The sequence below is a fragment of the Pagrus pagrus genome, assembly GCF_965226575.1.
Source record: "Pagrus pagrus genome assembly, chromosome: 9".
NCBI lineage: Eukaryota > Metazoa > Chordata > Actinopteri > Spariformes > Sparidae > Pagrus > Pagrus pagrus.
In genome coordinates, this window is record NC_140193.1 from 29,807,389 (window position 1) to 29,828,429 (window position 21,041).

The window sequence follows — 21,041 nt, forward strand, 5'->3', positions numbered from 1 at the left end:
CATGTGCACAGAAGCTGCGAGATTACAGACACCCTGGTAATATTACATTACAATTAAAATTATATTACATGAGCGATGGGACAACTAAGTGTCCAGAAGCAAAGGGAGCAATGATGGCCTGGGTGTAGGTTTTGACCATGCCTTGGAGGTAAGAAGGAGCTTTTGAATTGGATGTGAACAGCAACAGGAGCCAATGTAGTGAGCCGAGAAGAAAAGCTCTGTGAGAAAACTCTGGTTAAATACCAGACGAGCAGCAGCATTCTGGATTAGCTGCAGAGGTCTGATGGCAGATGCAGGGGTTCCAGCAAGTTGCTGTAGTCTGGTAGGGAGATATGTGCCTGGATGAGCACTTGGACTGCCTCCCTGATGAGGAAGGAAGGGGTGAATCCTCCTCCTGAGGTTGTAAAGGAGGAATTGACAGGAGGGGGCTACTTAATTGATGGGGTTCAATGTTTGCCAAGAATGATAATTTGTCACTCCCAGATTCTTTGCTATGCGAGATTGCACCACCATGCTGTTGTCAGTGGTGAGAGACAGGTCTTGGTGAGGGCATCTTTTCCCTTGGAGGCTCAGTCTTGTTCAGTTTGACCTTTCAGTTGCGTCTTGAATTGCACTCCAAGATGTAAGCAAGGGATGCAGTGCATGCCTCCACCTGAGCATCAAATAGGAGGAATTACTAGAATAGCTAGGTGTCATCAGCATAGCAGTGGTAGGAGAAGCCATGCAAGTGTAGAGGGCAAAGAAAAGAGGGCCCGTGACGGAGCCTTGTGGAACAGTCTGTTGACAGGCTGTGTGATTCAGACATGATCCTTTCCATGTCACTTGGAAGGCGCTACCTGTCAGGTAGGATGCAAACATAGAGAGTGCAGAGCCTGAAATGCCCAATCCTCTTAGTTGAAAGGAGGATTTGGTGTTTCACTGGGTCAAATGTCAGCAGACAGATGTCAGAGTAAGACGACAGAAGAGAGGGAGCTTGCATGGCATGGAGCAACATGGAGAGCCTCTGTCACTGCAAACTAAAAACAGCACTTTCTAGTGTCTTGGAAAGAAAACAGATACTGCTTATTTTGTTTTAAAGAAAGATTAGAGAGAGGAGGAGAATGAGGCGGGGACTGGATCAGTCAGAAAAAGGTCCTGAAGAGTTTTCTGGGATTTAAAACAGAAGTCTGGAACTAACATGTTATGCAAGCTTATGCCAACAGCCAGTTTCATATGATCCTCCATGTGTTGCTTCCATCTGTGCAGAGATACAGTATTGGCAAATGTATTCTGGTACAAAGTCATTCCTTGAAACTGTTGATGTTTTCAATGAATTTCGATGACAAATGCCATGAGCTCAGCTGTGTAGGCAAACAATTTCTTCAGCAGACATCTCCAGACATTGGCAAGACACACAATAACAATGAGGATAAATACATAAAAGTTGGATGAAAGACATTTCTTTTGATTTTGTAAACCACCTTGTTAAGTGGTTCTTTTGAGTTTAACTGAAACCAGTTTTGGGGTGAAAAATTCACAGTTGCTTTGGAGCACAGTGTGACAGTCAGTGTGCTCTCATGTACTGACATTATACAACCAGGTTACAGTCAGTCTTCTGCAATAACCCAGTTTACTTATAAATGAGACACATGATAATTGTAAGATCTAAGCTAATGGATACTAAAGACATTACAGCTGCAGTATATGAGTTACTGTATCATAGAGTAAAATGGCAGTCCTTGCTTGCACCCACTTTGCGCACCAGTGATTTGTTAAAGACTGCAAGATTTAGTTTGTCCTGATGCTTTACCTGGACAGAAGCCAAGTGTGCAGTTGTGTGAAGCAGCAAAACAGGCGGCCATGAAATAAGTTGGCCCAATGTCAATACATACTGTATGATACTTACAATATATAATATTTGGCACTCCTGGCCTAAACTCTGAATTACATTGTGTCTGGTCTCATCTGGTTACATAAAATAATTCACACACACAACAGCGAATGTCAACATCATATAGCAATGACTCAGCATGCAGGGTTGATTTGTGCTGAGTCGAAGCAGACAAAAAAATGCTGGACTACTACCGTGTGCCCACAACATGCAGGCAAACCACCTTGTAATGTTTGTGTGAAAAACTACATAACATTAACATTTACATTTAAATGTATTTCTTAAAATGTGTGATTGATTGCTAACTGACATTTATAAGAATCTGTCAAACTTAAAAAGATTTACAATCTTTACAGTGCCTGGTACTGGACGGCTCTGTAAAGAGTATACAGACATAATATTCTGAACCAGTAATCCAGTGACTGAGAACATTTTATTTTAACATCATAATTTATTCTGGGCCACATACGTACGTTAGTTGGTGTTGTTCCTGGAATATGAAAATGAATACTGCTCCAGGACCATCACTTCAACTTAAGAAAACCAACAGCATCCTCACCTGAAGCAAGCCATTGTGGCTGAATTAGATAAGTAAAGGACTCTCACTCAGGGGACCCAGGTTCACTATTTTCCATTGCTTTTCAGTTTTCTGTCGCTGTATGGTTAGGTTAACGGAAACAAAAACACCTGGTTAGGTAGACCCTTTCATAACATTAAATACATGTTTGAAACAAGAACTTCGCCCATGTGAGTCACAAAGCTATGACTTTACAACAACATGATTGGTTAGTTGCAGTGATGGTCCTGTAGCAACATTAATTATGATGATCTGATGTGATATCAGATTGTGCCTACCTTCATACATATGTATGTATGATCACTTATGCGCTATAGTTTTAAAGCAAATGTATTTTATAGAAAAATAATTCTTATATATGGAACAATGAGACACAAAAATGTTGTCACACTCCAACATTGGTGTTTTATTTATAACAGATAGTAGCTTCCCTGCTTTGTGCTCTGCTTCCCTTGTCAAATGTGAAAGTCCAGTCAACCCTTGTTAAGGTCATGGTAATACAAGCCCAACAATTACTGCAGCGGCTTCACAGTGAAAGCTGTCAAAACCATACCTGCACTTTCTCAGTGTCTGTCAATTTCTGCCTCTGGCTCTCCACTCTCTATTCTTTGTCTGCCTGCATCTGCCATTTACTTTCAATAACCTATGGTACAGCACCTCTCACCTCTAAAAGTTTCCTGCCTGTGCACATCACCTGACCACCTTTATGATTTGCGGCCTGTTTACGCAGTTGTTCCCCAAAGCAAAAGCTCAACATATAGACTGCTTAAAAGAGGAAACATTACATATCTAGTTTTGAAGAGGCTGAATTACTAACGAAATACAAGTGTTTCTAAGTTTCTGATGTGTAATGATCTCCAAATACATGCTGAAGTTGTTAAGATTTAATCAGGCTGACACACTGTGCTTCAAAACAGGAGCAGGGGTGAACACACCTATAGTAAAGTGACGTATACAGGTGGTAGAGGGAGTTATTTGTGATTACTGCTCTGCTCAGTCTAAGTGTTAATAAATATAAATATACATGCCAAGGTTACTTTGGAGGAAGTGACAGGAGTTGTTTTTGAGCCATGTGACCCGAGCCTATCATGATGAATGACTATACTGTACCAAAACATACAGTATTTAGGTTAAAGAATAATTCCGGTGACATTTTACACAATGAATCAACCATACTAAGTAATGTCTCTGTGATATACTGTATATTCTTCCTCTGTGCCACAGAGCTCCATATTTGTCCAAAAACTATTAAAAACACATCAGTGAGCTACACTGTTGTACTGTTCCTTCATTTACACACTGCAGTAATCCAATCTCATACACGCAATTACACACTTACTAGAGCATTGTTTTCCAATCTTTTTGTCTGTGGAAGTGACAAACCATCGCAATCCACTTCACAATAGGCCTTGTACTGTATAATCGAGAAGAGTGAATTTTTGCATACACATTCCTGACCATCTATATGATCTTAAATAGGTAAACCAGCCATTTCAAAGAGACAGATTGATAAGTCACAACTCTGTTTTAGGATTGTGATTTTGAAAACACACACACATGGCGGGGTTAAGATGCTTATTGTTTTAATTTCCTCTCAGTAAAACAAATACACATTTTGAATACTTCTTCTACTTTCTTCTTTTATTTCCCCTTGAAGTTTCTCGTAAATGGCTTGCTCAAATCTTTTGGATGCATTTTAAATCTAATTAAAAAAGAGAGAGGGAACAGTCAGGTCACGCAGTGTCACCTAAATATTTTATGGCATATGATTACTGTAAGCTCCACAAGCAAGTGGGTGTGTGCTGTGAAATGGTGAAATGAGTATGGCTAAATTTGGGTATGCGTGTGTAGCTGTGACACTGGCCATAGCACTGCAATGGGGCATAGAAGATCGATTGACAGACAGACAGACAGACAGACAGAACATGTCACTTAGTTCGGTTTCTTAGCCAGCTTGCCTTTCACAGTTGTAGATAGAACTTTAAACACTAATTTCTTTCCCACCACGGGAAGGTGGTGAAACGGCTGTTTCTAAATGCCTCTCCCTGATGATTGTGAGTGATTATTGTGAATGCTCTAATTACTAAATGTAAATAAATAATTCTCTGTTTGCGATGACAGTTTTTTGCCATGTTTAGTTTTAAGTGCTAGCCCCCAGGTGTTGTTCAATGTGCTGTAGGCACTGAGGACTTTTGCTGGGTTCCATGACTTTGTCTCTCCCCCTGACCTGCCAGAGCAGCACCCTGTCTGTGTTTCTGATTTACAAACTAAGCACTGGTTATATCAACAAGCTCTTCTAATATGGCTCTTAAATAAAAGACCATAGAAAAAATTCTGCTAATTTATTTGGTGACCCATATAAAATCTTCACACCAAGCACCAAGTGTGGAAATAACAAATCCACTTTTTCTCTCCTTGAGTTACTTCTGCTGCAGAGCCCAGCTGTCATTGGGTAAGGAGATACACACTAACACTTGTTTGTCTTTTCAATGGATTTGTTGACAATAACGAAATAAAGTTAACCTCGAAGATAGTGATGCTCCATACTGACAAAGACAATATTGTTCAAAAAGATGATGACATCTTTGTCGAACACTAAATATAAAACACTTGGTGAAATGGGATTTTTTTATTAGTTACATATATGGAGGGATGATGAACCCTGTGAGATGAAATGCAGCTTGTTTGCATTTAGCCCCACCAGTTCCTGAAACGGTGTGTTTCTTGTGTGCTTTCTTGGAGTCCTGCTGTGCTTTAAGCACCCAGGTGACAGATTACGCAGCGCTGTATGACAGAATGAGGCAATCAGTGACTTTATGGAGCATTAATCTGATGATGTGCTATGAATAGCCCACCTCATTAATATGAGAAAATGACTTTGTTGTAAATTTCTGCAACACATAAATGAATAACAGCACTTAAAAGTCTGTCAGCAAAAGACAGAAAAGCAAACTCGCTGACATGTAATGTACACAAGGTGTTTCATATTTTACTTTTGTTTTTTGCTTCAAATACGGTATATTCTTGGGTATTTAGAGACATCATTCCACATTTTTGTCAGTTACACAACCAATCTCTTTTTTTGTCAGCGCTCATCCATAATGACTCTGACAACAGCTTTGATGAGACTGTGACTCACCTCCACTTCTATGCATTCGTTGAGCTTCTTGCAGGTGGCAGATATGGTCTCAGTGGTGCCAAACTCAAAGTACCAGAGCTTGTTCTTCATTCTGAGGAACGAGAGGGGACACAGAGGACACACGTTTTTTACTAACACATTAGAAAATATTCCCGGTCCTAACCTTAGCCTGCACATGAGTACAGTGTTGAGAGCCTACGGTGTGATTTGTTTAGGGTGCACTGAACACATATTGAAGCTGTCCGCTGCCTTGAGTCATCTCACATTTTGAATGTGACAGTTCATGACAGCTCGCAGCCATGTGACCACAGAGGTCAAAGCTCCATCGATGCACCCTAAAGCCTTAAAGTCGAGACACTGGCAATGGCAGCATGGCTTGTTTGATACTGAACCACAGAGAGTTAACCTCACCATCTGTCAGACAGGCGTTTTGCTGTTGTCCGCTCTTTCATCGAGACAACGCACACAGTCGCCTCAGTGCCCTCGGAGCTGAGTTGAAAAGTCAACATAGCCTCTGGAGGGGACACAGGGGGAAACATTGCTGGTGGAGACTATAAGATCATGGTAAATATTATTGTGATTCACAATGTTCTGAGCAATGGTTCATTTCTGCCCTGCAGAGGATTTGTCAGAGGTGACCTGATGGATGCAGTTTTGTTCATGTCCTGATGTAATTTGTTGCAGTTTTGGGACTGGACAGTCTGAATAACAGTTTACAGTCAAAGAGAAATCCCTGCTTACCAAAGCACCAACTCTCTGTAACTGAAGAGAACTGGAGCTAACTGTGGATTTTTTGTCACAAAATGGTGAAGAATCATATTTCACAGTCAGCAATCCTCGATTTATCTCTATGATTGCTTCCAAAAGCAATCAAATGAATTCATTCTTCCATACAGACAGCACCACCACCCTCTACCCTCCACACCTCACACCAATACACCTTTCACACTTTTGCCGATTGTACGCATTCACACTTGTGTGTGTGTACAATTGGCATTCGCTTCCACCAAATAGGTACAATGGAAAAGTATTAACAAGCCAACATCCTTAATTTCAACACACGTCAGAGCATCATGGCTGACAAGGGGCGGATATTAGTGTGTCCACCCAAGTATTGTGTCTTCATCACAAGCAATCGGAGCTGGAGCTGATAAACACCTGCGACTACTGCAGAGTCATTTGATGCAGGAGCTAAGCTAGCTAACGTTACTGGCGGGTGTAGTTCAGTAGAAAGAAAATAGTTCCTACATGAAGCTGCTCACAGTTGATTAGGTCATTATTTCTAGAAAGCGACACCGTGTTGAGTTTTTCGGATGTATTTTGAACGCTTTGAGCGCTACAAGCTGAGTGCCATCTAGGTCTGTTACAATTGAGAGAAAGCAGACATCTCTGTGTCCCTTATCTGCAAAACTCAGCGACTCACAACCTAAGTAGATGGATCAATAGCATTACAGGTAAGAGGAAAAATATGGATTTTTTAATAATGGGTGAACTGTCCCTTTAAGTTGTGCGATGACACTGGAGCAAGAAAAGCCTAGGGAAAAGCTGATTAAGTGAACCTTGAGTTTGTTTTATTTTACCTCAGATGTTCATCACAAAGAACAAGAAACCTCTACCTCCACTTTATCACACAACAAGTCGACAAAATGATTCCCTTCACCTTTCTGTAAAGGATGTGCCGATCGAAAAAAACAGACGGCCAGCATGATGTAAGTTTATTGGCATGTGGACATGCTGCTGATAGTGACAACACAGCTATTGACACAACAGCTCAGTATCATGTGGGCATACCAGTGCCAAGGTTATGTGCCACCTTGGCACTGAGAAGAAGAAAAGTGACACAGAACATTTGACCTAAAGAAACCCTCTCACTGTTTGAAAGACTGCTTTGTTATTCTGTTTAATCTTGCACATTAAAATAATTGAGGAGATAACTCAAACAAAGCATTAAAATCATCCCTAACTGTTTATCTTACTTGTAACTGAAATGTCTTAAGCCGCTCTCCTTGTTCACATGTTTTTCTTCCTGCTAATTGTCTTTCTGTCCCCTGTTCTTTCTCTTTCACCTTAATACCTCCCCAGAAACCTCTGCCGCTGTCAAATCAGGGGATTATGAGCATATTTGAGATCACAATTAGGCACAGTTGCGATTCTCAACGAGGCGAGCTGCCTAACCTCATTAAGCTGCTTCCACTTGAGACGGCCTGGAAGAAATGCAATTAACTGATGTTTTTTCCCTCTCTTATGGACAGAGAGTGCAACAGGGAGACTTCCATAAGCCTTTCCTCCATTATTCCCAGGTTTCTGCACCAAAACTGGTGACACACTGGTACAAAAGGATCTGAAATAATCTTTAAAAAGGGGGTATTTTTTTCAGTTATGACAAGGAGGACGGATGTTTTTTTCTCCAGTTCAGGCTGTGTGTGCCGAGCCATGGGGCCTGGACTGATAAGAGCGTGGTTTAGTGTTTGACAGTGGACTTGCAAGAGCGAACTGCTGATACTTCAACACAGCAAAGTACTTCATTAATTCTTTTCAACTTTAATGAATACAGTTGGTCTGTAAGATAACTTCTCTCTGTAACACTTCAAAGAGAATTCAAAGACCTGCTGGAGTCACATTTCAGCTGAGAGAGAACAGAGATTGGCACTACAGTAAGAAGGTGGAAGGTGGAACCATGTTGTTATGAAAACACTGCAAAGCTCGAGGGCTCCACTCTCTAGCTGAACACTGTATGTCTCACCCTTCTACCCTGCCACCCCTCCCTTCAGATAAGCATCTGCTTTAATCCCCAATATGAGCAGTGGCCTTGTGACCCCACCACCTCTTTACTGCCCCCCTCTCTTCTCATACATCTTGTGAAATCAGGAGGACGCAAGGTGACAAGTCAGTAGCGTTAAACTAAAGAGGGTGAGTTTTCACGTCAGTTCTTCGTGGAAAACAAACCCTCCAGGGACATTCTGATGGTGAAGCTCCAATACCAGAAGAAAAAACAACTGTACTGATGAAGCAAAGCCCGTAAACAACAAGGATTCATACAACATACAGTGCCTGGTCAGTGGTGAGTGTCTGTGAGGACAGATCTGAGAAAAAAAACTTCAGTTTGTTTCAGCTATCTAGTCCTTTTTTAAATTATTTTTTTTATCAGTCTTTGTCAAAATGTTCGTGTGCAGCAGCTCAATCATTACCTCTGCCAAGGAGGTTATGTTTTCAACCTTGTCCATTTGTTTGTTGGTTGGTTGATTGGTTTGCTGGCAGGACTACACAAAAACTACTGACCGTATTTCCACCATTAACAAGATCCCCATTAACTTTTGGAGTAGGTCCGGATAAAGTGGTGAATCCACAAATTTTCTTTTGCTTTCTTTAACATTGTGAAATGGGGCATTTTTTAACATTTTCATTCATTTCTCATGGAATAATACATGAACCTTGATCAAAAAAATCTGTTGTATTTAGGTGGGTGGTATATATGACTGAGTGCAGTTTGACGCTTATCCCAGATCTGCATCAAAGGACATAAAACTCTCCATCAGTACAAAGAAAGGTGGGGAGAGAAGTGAAAAGAGGCACATTTCACTGGAAGTATCCTGTGACCAAGGAATATATATCAGGTTTTGGCAAGTGGAATATTACTTGGATACTTAGTGGATTAAGCTTTGTACAAACCTGATAACACATCCAGCACTTTAAATCATTTCCCATTTGGAGACAATCTTCCGATGGATTATGTGTTTATGTGCCTTTTATTCCCAGCTGTAAGACTGCATTTAGACTGCATGCTTTTTCTCACATAGCAACATTGGTACAACTGTGTTTCAGTGTTAATATGATATATTGATTAGAACATAACAGCACTATCTACGCCTTTCTTGTAACATGGTGTGTAATAATACTGATTTATTGATAAGTGAGTGTCTGGAAGGATGTGTCTACATGTTGTTAGTGGTTAAACATTAGAGAAGTACATTTAAAAGACATATTATGGTCAGTTATTTTAAAGTAACATAATGGTGTCTCTGTCACAGCCACTCCTGCCCCCCATAACTTGTTCCTGCACTGTGTAACTTCAGTGAGCAGGTAGCTGTACATCACACACAGCACCAGCTATCAGTGTTGTGTTGAAACGGCATCATATTTTATGCATAAAATGTTTTTCTGGTTTTCCCTCTGATGTCCTCCGGCTGCTCGGCCTCAGGTCGCTGTGATTTACGGAGTTTCCTGAAAGCAACCTGTAACTGCTGCATACTGTAGCTACAAATTAGCTCTGCTAGCTGATTCAGCTCTGAGCAACACCTGGAGTGATGGTGTTTACACCAATATCACAGCAGCTTTGGTAAGCAAAGGAGGAGGTGGTTTTCAGGTGCGAGGCCAGAATGGGCACCAGAACTGGAACCGGGCGAGCACCAACAGAACCAGGTACAGCAGCCTCTACGGACATCATGATGGAGGTGAGGAGACCAAAGAAGATGTTGACAGAGGAAGCTTAGAAGAGAGGCAAGAGAAAGAGTAAACCTCAGGCTGACTCTCAGTTGTAGGCCACAGCTTCACTAAACAGATGCCAAGCTGTTGCTGTTGAATAGTAAGTGATATTAGCTGGCTTGCTAAGTTATTTGTTTTGTGTTGTTGCACTAGCTCGACGTTTGGCTGTGGTTTAGCTGGTAGCATGTGATTGTCTCTGGTTCAGGTTACGTTAGCTTGCCGAGCTGTTAGTTTTCTGAGTTGTGTGCAGCACTTGACTGTCTCATGGTAAAAATGCCTAAGCATGTTTAAGTTTGTTCATTACATCGTTTTGTCTGTTGTTACCATGTAACGTTACATTACATGAGACAAATTGTTATAGAAACCTGGGATTTGTATTTACGTATTCACACTCACACAAAATACAAATAACATAATGTTGCTTTAATACTGATGAGTGAAACACCTTAATGAAAGGAGCTAAGGGCTTGTAGCTGTCCACCAGAGGCAGTGATTACTTTTAATCAAACTTCATAACGATTCATAAACTCAATAAATAACCTGTCCTCAAAGGACAACACCATTTCATTCATCTACAGTGTTCATATCTGCAGGACCCTCATGTAGCCACATTTCTAACTTCAAGCAGCGTTCTGGGGACCTTGAAACATACTGAGAACAGCTTGTTCATTCTGTTTTAGAAATATATCAAATAAATATTTCTAATAAATATATTTCCTTATTGATAATGTAAATCTTTTTTTTCCAAAACTACATGGTGCCCCTTTAAAATAATTACTTTAATCAGATACTAAATTATTTTCAAAGAAAATACATCATGCTTCACATTCAGGAACAGGTTTGAATTCTTTAGGAGCAGTAGCAGCACTTTGTTTGAAGAACGGGCAGTGAGTATGACAGTCAGTGTGGCTGAACAGACAAAGAGCACCACCTATAAAGACAATCCTACAAGGAGAGACAACAGTCACTGCAGTGTTTTGGGACAGGGGTCAGTAGGTGCTGGTATCTGATTTCTACTAATCCAAGTGTCAGTGACCTGCTCTTTAGGCTCCACAAAGCAGCTTATGGAGAGAGCTAATGGTGACGACATTTACAACAGGCATGAAAAGATTCTTATTTACTGTACTTCAACATATAATGCCCAACTTTATTCTTCTTTTTCTTCTTACTTATATTACTACCATCGCAGTGCAACTAAAACAATCACTTCATTCATCAAGGTCGTGTTTATGTGTGTTTGTGTCAGACTATGAGTCACGTGCAGTTGTTTGTGTGTCCTGTATATAGGCATGTTTTTATAACAAAAGAAGAAGTCCCCAAAGTTATACTGTGACTGTTTGTTTGCTGTTTGTATGTCCTTGTCTGTCAACAGGAAGCAGAGTGAGTGTGGAGAGATTTTCCCTTCCAGACACCAGGACAAATGCAGCAGAGGAGAGTTTAATGTCATCTCTGCCTCACCCTAATTTCAATATTCATGAGTGATACATCAGAGCTTCGTAATGATTCTTTTTTTATGGTCTTGGTAGAAACTAGACAGGTGGAAGCGACTGCATGTTGCAAAACAACTGACTGAAATCAATGTAGCGCTGAGGTCGCGGTGCAGCTTAAATCCCAGAGGAAGATACCTTTGCCTCTTGACAGCAGTGAGATACACACAAGCAGGTCATCGCATGTAAAATTACATCGATATATGGCTGATATGATGTACAGAGATTTAGAGTTCTAGAGTCGGAAAATAAACTCTGTAAACTTTGTAATGCCCATATTTGCATCAAGCTAAAATCCAGTAATCAGTAATGTAGCGGTGAGGCTGTGAAACTATAATTTTGTGTTTGACTAATACACTGCATTTATATAGACTTCATCAGTAAAGTCAAGTTGAAAAGAGCCCCAGGTCATTTATAAGGTAGCCTTTTGATTTTTAAAACAAGCCAAAGTAATCAGAGCAGTCTGTTACTGCCATGTTATCGTTTCCAAACGTCACACTAGACGCCGATACTTCCAGAATGCCCTCATGCTATTTAAAATCACACACTGGGGAGGAAGTTTGTTGCCATTGTTTGGTTCAGAGTACAAAAAGCAAAAGAAGGGAGAAAAGAAGACACACACACACACACACACACACACACACACACACACAGACAGACAGCATTGTCTCTGTGTGAGAAGTGATTAGCACCTGGGCTTTGGGCTCCTTAAGGTCTGGCTACTGTGACCATTAGGTGCTGGTGGAGCTCCACAGGATCAGGTGTCAGGAGTCACACATCCCCTCTGTCCAACAGGCCCATGGTGGGAGGGTGACACTGGTGGAGGGGGGGCTGTATGCGCTAGTCAACAAGCGGGGGATGGTGTGTAGTGTGAGAGAGACACATGAAGACAATGCTGGCTTACGAGTCATAGGAAGGACAATAAAGCACTGAGCTAAGTGCTACACGAGGCCATGGGCCTCTTTCACCAGGTCAAAGGTGGTTTATCATCTGCTCAGCCATTCACACAGACTCCTTTCAACTCAAAGTGCTGTAAAAAGGACGGATATTTAGCTTGCCAAAACATCAATCAGGCAACAAGAGAACAGTTGCAGTTGTCCGTCAGCTGTCTGTTACTCTGCGGAAGAAACCAAAGATAAAACTCTCAGAAGAACAATAACCTCCAGTGTTGGCTCACTGTAAATAGTGCACATTAGACTGTTGGTGTCATTGTGTGTAGTGGAGAGTGTCAGTACAGTTCATGTTTTCCAAGCTACAGTTGGAATGGAGCCATGAGCGGCTCACACAGTGAAGGAGTGATCCATCAGTAGAATAGAAAGAGTTAGAACCATCACAGATCAACAGTGAAGCACACTGTGTAGAAAATAACTAGCTTTACAGGTTACTGTGTTTAACTGCTGAGTGTCTTTGTGCTGAAGACGTCCTGATCTCCACACTCACACTTTACATCTTTAAACTCTGGCCGTCGCTCATGGATCAAAGGGAGGGCCCTCAGGGAACAGAGGCATCTCTCTTTTATCTTTTATCACCCGCCCTTCCTTCTGCCTGTGATGATGAAAACAGATACAGGACTAGAGATGGAAACCTAAGCATTAATTATTGAATTTCAAAGAGTAAACAATCCATCTCTCTCCTACTCTCCCTGCCCTTCCTCTTTTATTTTACAGTATGTAGGCTAATTAACTGTGGAGGAAAGCAGCAGCATACATGTTGTCATCATGCAAACAACATGACACACCAGCTAAGCACACAGAGAGCCAGTTCCCATGTGACTCAGTGTGGAATTCAGAACAAGTCTTTATACTTTAGTGAATAACTCTACAAAGCGAAAGGACACACACGCCTCACTGATTTGTGTTCGTGGGTCGTAAATATGCCAAATTTGACAAATACAGTAAACAGTAACCAATATAGGTTACTTCTCTGTCACCCCTGGAGAGAAAAAATTGTCAGAGTCTTTCTTTGTGTAAAAAAAACAAAACGTTGTTTCCATTTGTCCCATTGATGTACGTGTTAACTTGCATATAGAGCAGGGGCGTGAGAGCCGATCACAAGTGGTGAGTGGAGGTGTGTTCTAGTGCCGGGTGTGAACTGACGGACCTAGAGCTGTCCACTTGTGATCGGATCACTCAGGACAAATGTTAATACCAGGTATGAACAGGCTCGAACACACAGTGTACAGTACACACAAGAAAGCTTCTAAGCAAATGATTGGTGTGCAAGCATCCGTACTGCTGACACCAAAGCTTTACACAGAGTTTCACGCTGACACACTTGAGAACATGAACACAGTCATGAACACACCAATTGTTTGTTTACACACACACACACACACCTCAGCCTGAGGCTCCAGCAAAGACAACAGGCTGGCCACAGAAGTGAGCCAAGCAGCACCATATACTCATCAACAGTGAGTCACCTCAGGGCTACAGTACAGTGCAGAGGCTGTGTGCATACTGCTGCTGTTTGTTCTCCACTGTCACACATCACAGGCTGTGTTTCCCCCGAAAGCTCCTCATACTTGTGGATGGTATTGTTTTGGGCTGAGGGTGGATAACATTTATATTTTAAGGAAATGGCTGCTGTTGATCAAAAAATCTCTCAGCTGCTGGTTTGTCATGTAATAGTTCCTTAAAGACTTGTCCATCCATGTTGGTCGTAATGAAGGAAATAGCCATGGCTGCAGGGTAGCTCAGCGGTTTTCAAACTTTAGTGCACACCTGAATTCAAATCTGTGCAAAGTAGCCTCTGTAACATACAACCTGACAAATATTACTCGTGAAATATTTCTTAAGAAAATGTTTCGTTATTTAATTTGAAACTTTCCAAAACTGCATAAAGGCAGCAACACTCATTTAGACCACACAGGTCATAAAATTAAAAATGAGATGAAGTGCTCTGCACAGGGAAGCGATCCATTTTCCACCCTGTTATCCTCCTTCACACTGGCTGTCAATCAGGGCCTCTGATGTGTCACACTCGAATAATTATCACCACCTGCGAATAGTGTGAACAGCGAAATACTGGTGTTCCTCTGTATTGGGAAATAAATGTGTACAAAGTGCTGATACAGTAAATTTAAAACTAATGTATTACTTGTAGTATAGATGTACAGCTTATTGTATAAAAGTCTCTTGTGTCTTGTATTTTCTAAATTCAACTTTCTGACTTGTGCTGATAAAAGCGGTGCATCATCACCGAGGTATTTGTTCTCATCTGACTCTGGATACTCTTTCTGTTGACCTCCTTGTTATATAACTATTAATTAGCATCTTCAGAGTTGTATCTTCAAACAGCCTGCCATCTGAAGGTGCCTTCCCTGCTATTAGAATGACACAAACCTTCATTAACTTTATAACTATATTCACCAGCCTTTGTTCTGTTCTCATGCATTGTGACAACATTGTATCAAGAAGATTAACTCCTCGTTGTTCTTTTCATAAGTAGGTGAGAACTTCACCTGAACAAACAAACAAACAAACAATTATCTGAAAACTTACAGTCTTCATGTCACCTGTGTTCAACTATGGAACCACTGCTCCATGCGAGTTGGACATGGGCTTCACATACTCTGTCATAACTCAGTTCAGTTTTAACACAACGAGGCACTGTCAATATATTGATTCCACTATGCAGGCAGGTTTTGTCCTTCATTGATTGCTGATGACTGTGGCTCGTGTGATATTGAGTTTCCAGATGAAAGTGCAGGGTCACTAGTTGGTTATGAGGTTGCCTATTAGCTAATGGTATTGAGACAGTAAGTCTTTTTGACTAGCAAACCATCATGTGAAACACCACTATCCCTCCTCTCATTGACTGCTCAGTGCAAGTGTGTTTTACTCCTTGTAGCCTTTTGCAAAACATCCCATCCTCTCACCTGCTGTTGAACTTCTCAGGGTGCTTTTCCCGCATCAGATGAAAGCGATGTGCGATGGAGGCATCCTGTAGGAGACAACAGAGGAGACAACATTAGCAGCAGGAAAATCTACACATTATCACAGGTTGCTGTAGGTCAAATGCTGAGGCTGTGCCAACGTTAGAAGACGTTACACCTCAGTGAGGTTTAACCATCCTTCACTTTTAGGACAAGCACCCTTACATCAAACAAGACCTTCATCCATATTTGTTTAGGAAAATGGTGGTGTTTGTCTCGAAGCCAAGTAATGCTTTTTGCATCTGCGTAGCTGCAAGACTTCAATATTATCATCTGCCAGGCCTGGTTGGTGTGCTCCGTCAAAGTTTGAACTTTATCCACCTTCTACTGGTGTATATTGTATGTACTTACAGGACACATCACTTAACTAACAAAGCCCAATGAGGCAAAGAGAAGCCTCAGATAGCTTTTAAAGGAGCCTGGTCATAGATCATTGATATTTGGCGGTGTAACATTACAAGGTAAACATCACATGTCTTTTACATGAAAGAGTTACTTCTTTATTCCAGTGATGGAATAGTGATGAGACATTTACTCAACTAGGCTACTGCACTTAAACTGGCAATAGAGAACTTTTTGAGCTTACTTATCATTCTGAAGGAAACACTGACTGCACAGTGTAATGGCTGTAGAAAAATGACACCGTCTGCATCTAGATTGGTTCCCAATAAGCCTCACTTTCATTTTTCTAGTGCAAGAAGCTGAAGAGGGAGAGTGATAGAAACTGAGGTAAAACAGGAGTGAACAGACAGGCATTCACTCGATGGAGAGCACCAGGTTTTGTCAAAGTCTGTTCCCCCGCTGATGTGTGTTCCTCTTACCGCCAGAACTTGAGACGATTCAAAACCAGCACTCTCTTTTCTAGATCAGTAAGTAACAAAACCTTCCTACATATGATACAACCAGGTGTTTTATTCTGCCTTCATAGCAGCGAGATCAAGGTCAAAACAGGATTCTTACAGTTGTGTTTTGCTTTGGACAGTTGTACCAAACATTAGCCATGTTGCTAACACTGCCTTTGCGACAGCAGCGCCACCAGTAATACCACAGGGAAACGCAAGGAGGGAAGGAAAGTTGAAAAGTTGTCTCTAATTCTCCTGAAGTATTCATTTTCTTCAGTTTTACCATTTTTCAGCAATTTTATACATTCTTCGACTACACTACATTGTAAAATTCATTGCAAACAATTCACCATATGTATATAATCAGAACAATGCTGAATATCTGATCAGTTAATCAACCAGGCCGATAGTCAGTCAACTCGTAGTATACAGTATATACATTTGTACATGTAAATATATGTATAATTTCCTTTTACGTATACTTTTGATACTAAAATCAAGCACTTCATATAGGTGACTTTCAGCTTTACCAAAGTACTTTATTTTTACTCAGGTATGACTTTTGGGTACTTTTTACAACATTAAATCAGCTGGCTGATTCACCCACTGTACCTCCTAGAGTTGAAATGATTAGATGGTCAGCTGTACAACTTTTGTAATGATCAGTTAATTCTTTCTTTTTGCACAAAGAAATGCCAAACATTCTCTGGTTCCAGTTTCTGTGCGATGATTTGCAGCTTCCTTGTTGTTTTTGATAGTCAACTGAATAAAATCTTTAGGTATATTATTGTTTCTTTCACATTTTATATACAAAATGATTAATCAATTAATCAGGAAAACTTATCACGAATGAAAATAATTGTTGATTGAAACCCTACTATGTAACATAAGTATGTGTGGCACTAGGTTTTTCCACGTGGTAGTTTGTGTTACACAGTTTGAGGCTAACCAACAGTATTTTGGCCAAATCTACAACAATCAGACCCAAAAAGTAAATTGTCCTAATGCTGGTTGACAGTGTAAAATACTAAATAGGCTAGAGCTCTGAATTAAGACAAAGTTCTGCATCGAACAAAAGGTCACAAGTTGATCCGAGCATGGCTCAGGCTTGACCCGGCCCACCCCTCCCCATGTGTTTAACCTCCGACCTCTGGGGCAGAGGTGAATGCAATCCTGATCAGTCACAAGAGCAGCCCCAGAGCGACCTCATACCAGCATGAGGTCACGCTGTCACAACAGCATTATCGATCTTAAACCACGCAGGCATTTTTAATTGTTATTATCCTAATTCATTCATCACAGAAATGCCTGTCAGTCACCCGCGCCTCAAGTAGTTCTTTACATTAAATGACAAAAATGGTCAAGTTGCTTTCATGATATTTTAACAAATCAAATAAATTTAGATTTAGAATTTGGATTTAAAGCATCTGTCAGACATGCACCTCGTTAAGTTAATGTGTTGGCTATTGTCCTCCAATATGGTTAAAGTCTGAGCTGAACTGTTATTTTACCATACAGGCTACAGCAGCACAGTTATATCATGAACATCCCCCCGAACTGGCTTTACATAGACTACAGTATATAGGCTTACACAGCTCACACACAACATACTGAACATTTATTCAAATTAAGCAGAGCAGCCTTAGTTTGACCGTGAGTCTGACCAGAGCTGCATCATCTCCACTCAGGCCTCAGGATGTGATCTGTCTGTCACAGCAACTGTATATAAGTGTACAATAAGTTCAACATGTATAGATTCAGAGATTATATCGACCTTGTGTCAGAGGAAGTACTATAGCTGACGCAGATGTAATATCTATATATGTCAAATGTTATGGAGATGTTACACAGCACCAGAGCGTGGTGGATTGAAAATGTCATTGTGTTGGTGGAGTCAGTAATGACATTAACGTATGAAGGCAGATATAAGGAGTCATCCTTTCACTCCGTCATTGTATAATAACATCATCTGGTTCTGCTTTAAGTGCTTAACAGAGACAAGACACATGAGACAGCCGACTTCCACCGGTTAGTGCGTAAGGACGATAAATGCATGAAGACATCGTCAAATCAGTGTGACAAACTACGAACAGAGCAGTTTTATTTAAGAAAGTATGACTGGTGAATATAATTATGACAAAAATCGGTTTTCTGTGCCAAATACTGTAAATTGTCATTATATATGGAGACAGCAAATACTGAATGAATCTTGCTGTACAAATACCTCATTCTGATTCAGTAATCAAAGTTTTCATATGCAGCAAAAACACATTAAGGAGGTAAATTAGCCTTCAAGTTCAAACAAGTGGTTCATACAATTAAACTAACTGGGATTCAATCAACTAATGCACTAGTATATCTTTCATTTTCATGCATCTTTTGGAGCTGTGCTTTGAGAGGGAAGCTGGCACTTTATTTTCCACACCACACAGAATATAGCTCATCCACTAAGGGTATAATTTTGTAATTTTCTTCCTATTCAGCAACAACTCTTAGATATGCAGAAGTAAATGGTGCTTATGCATCTGTAATTTTAGAGAAATTGAAGGCTTAATGATTTTAAGAGATGAATAAGTAAGGGTCTGGGGTTCAAACTGTACTTTGCACATGGCACACTTTGACATTGAACTTAGGATCACATATCAGTTCAAGTGTCTCATTTTCTGAGTCTCTCTAACGTCTGTGTCAGATCTAGATATTTACTGAACCTAATTAACTTGAATGCACAATCTGCAATTTGTGCCACTCTGGGTGGCTATCTATCAAAACAAAGCATACAGTAAGACGTTTGCTCAGCTGCTCAGAGCCAGCGAGCTCTGGACGAGAGTCGGGTGCAGAGCTAGACCTTTTGGAGGAATAAACACCAAAAGTGACGTCAGATTCTGCTCTGATCTGGAGCCATTTACCGATGGGAGGGCAGCTCAGAGGATTTTGGTATTAAAAAGTGAATTCATCTTCAATCCTGTTTATCAACCTGACTGCAGCAGTGACCCATGTTTATGTTCAGTAATGTTGACTGCTGACTGGAGCTGGAGGGGAAATATATTTTACTTGTACTTTTAAAGAAACTAATAAACAAATAAACAAATTAACTCCATGAATATAACGTTGAAGAGGGGAGAGGAGAAAAGAAGAGAGAGAACCCGAGTCTCCAGTGAGTGCTAAGTTTAGTGAGAGGTTGACCTGAACCCTTGATGCATGTCATTGCTCTCTAGCTTAGAGCTGATGTACAGTAAAGTAATCTGGCTGTTTGGGGTGAATAAACATAAACTCGCACAACTAATACAAATAAACACAAATGATCCTGCAGTGAAACCCCCTCTTCACCATTAAACAACCACCATTACTGATTCAAATCTATATCTATTAATCTATAAATCTATACACACATTTTGCTTTGCTTTATAGGTCACCAATAACCTATAAAGCTGGAGATATGAGTCCTCAGCTGATACTCACACTATTATAAACACCAGTTTTGTACATTTTATACTGAAGGAAAGATGAATGTGGATCATGAAAGTGGTTTGAAACCTAAAAATGCATTTCAATAAATGGAAATGGAGATAAAGGACACAATGTGATTATGTGTGATATATTTAAACTCTACACAGTATGCTAACACTACCAAGCTGGCCCATCATAAGGTGTTAAGCTGCCAATAGGATATAACAGGCAAATGAGCAAGCAGCCATTTAAGAGGCAACAAGTGTTTTGTTCCAACGTTTCCACGTCCTGAAGGTGAATGTCCACACGCTTTATTTAATTTAATGCTAAAACTAGGGCATCTTGATCAGATAATTTACCCTCTTTTTGTGATTTGGGCTGTAAGAGGTGTGTATTTACACCGAATCTTGCATTGTGCAACTTTGACAGGCAAACTGATCTGTGATGGCAGCCTGGCACCCTGCCTGACTGTGCAGGTGTTTCAGTGCTCTGCAACAAGGAGAATGGAAGGTTGTGACAGGACAGGTGGACAATTATACACATCCTCTCTCGTCACCCTCAAAATCCACTGGCGCTACGGGCATGCTGCAACGCACCTCCTCAACCAGACACTATGGGCAATGTGCTGAGATCTCACAGCATCAGCGAATATCAGATCTTAAAATAGAGCTGCATCTGCTGCTTTAACTGGCTCAGAATTTGATACTGGAACCGAGGGAGCGAGCAGACATCACAGGTAAACCATTTTTCTACAATGATCCCCAGACACAAGAGACTGACTTTGCCCACAGAGCTCAAACTATAAAGCTGATTCTCGTGGCAAGGTTACTCATCATAACAACAAGCGTCCATAAAAGAAGAAAACATGGAACGATTCAGTGAGGGTAAGTCGTTCACAAGTTGCCCGAGGAGCTACTGTCACATGTGAACAAAACAGGGAGTTATGTTTAACTGATTTTGGTACAATGTGGGCAGTGTTCTCAGCACAGCGTGTGGATTAGGGCCAGACAATGACACAAAGTGGCCGTGAAGCTTTCCAAAACATGATGGGCTGTTTCATGTCACTAAATCTGCTCTCAGTCACCTGCTGCAGGCGGTCACTGACCAGTCTCACTTTTCTGCATTGTCCCCCTGAAAAATCTGGCTGTAACAATATGTGACATTTGCCGTCGCCTATAGTTGCCCGTGTGATGAAGGTTGTTTTGATCTTGCCGTTTGAAGTTTTGCACGTGGTGTGTGGGGGCAAGGGGAGGTTCTATTGGA

General features: G+C 40.9%; 1 protein-coding gene across 4 annotated transcripts in view; it reads right to left on the bottom strand.

Moving 5' to 3' along the window:
• dgkg (diacylglycerol kinase, gamma) overlaps positions 1–21,041 on the bottom strand; it is a 129,688-nt gene that overhangs the window by 30,507 nt on the left and 78,140 nt on the right. For all 4 annotated transcript variants that reach the window (XM_084362243.1, XM_084362241.1, XM_084362242.1 and 1 more), the window contains 2 exons: positions 15,433–15,497; positions 5,587–5,677 (listed from right to left, as the gene is read on the bottom strand). In XM_084362243.1, the coding sequence (XP_084218369.1) occupies positions 5,587–5,677; positions 15,433–15,497 (156 nt within the window). The remainder of the gene's footprint in view (positions 1–5,586; positions 5,678–15,432; positions 15,498–21,041) is intronic.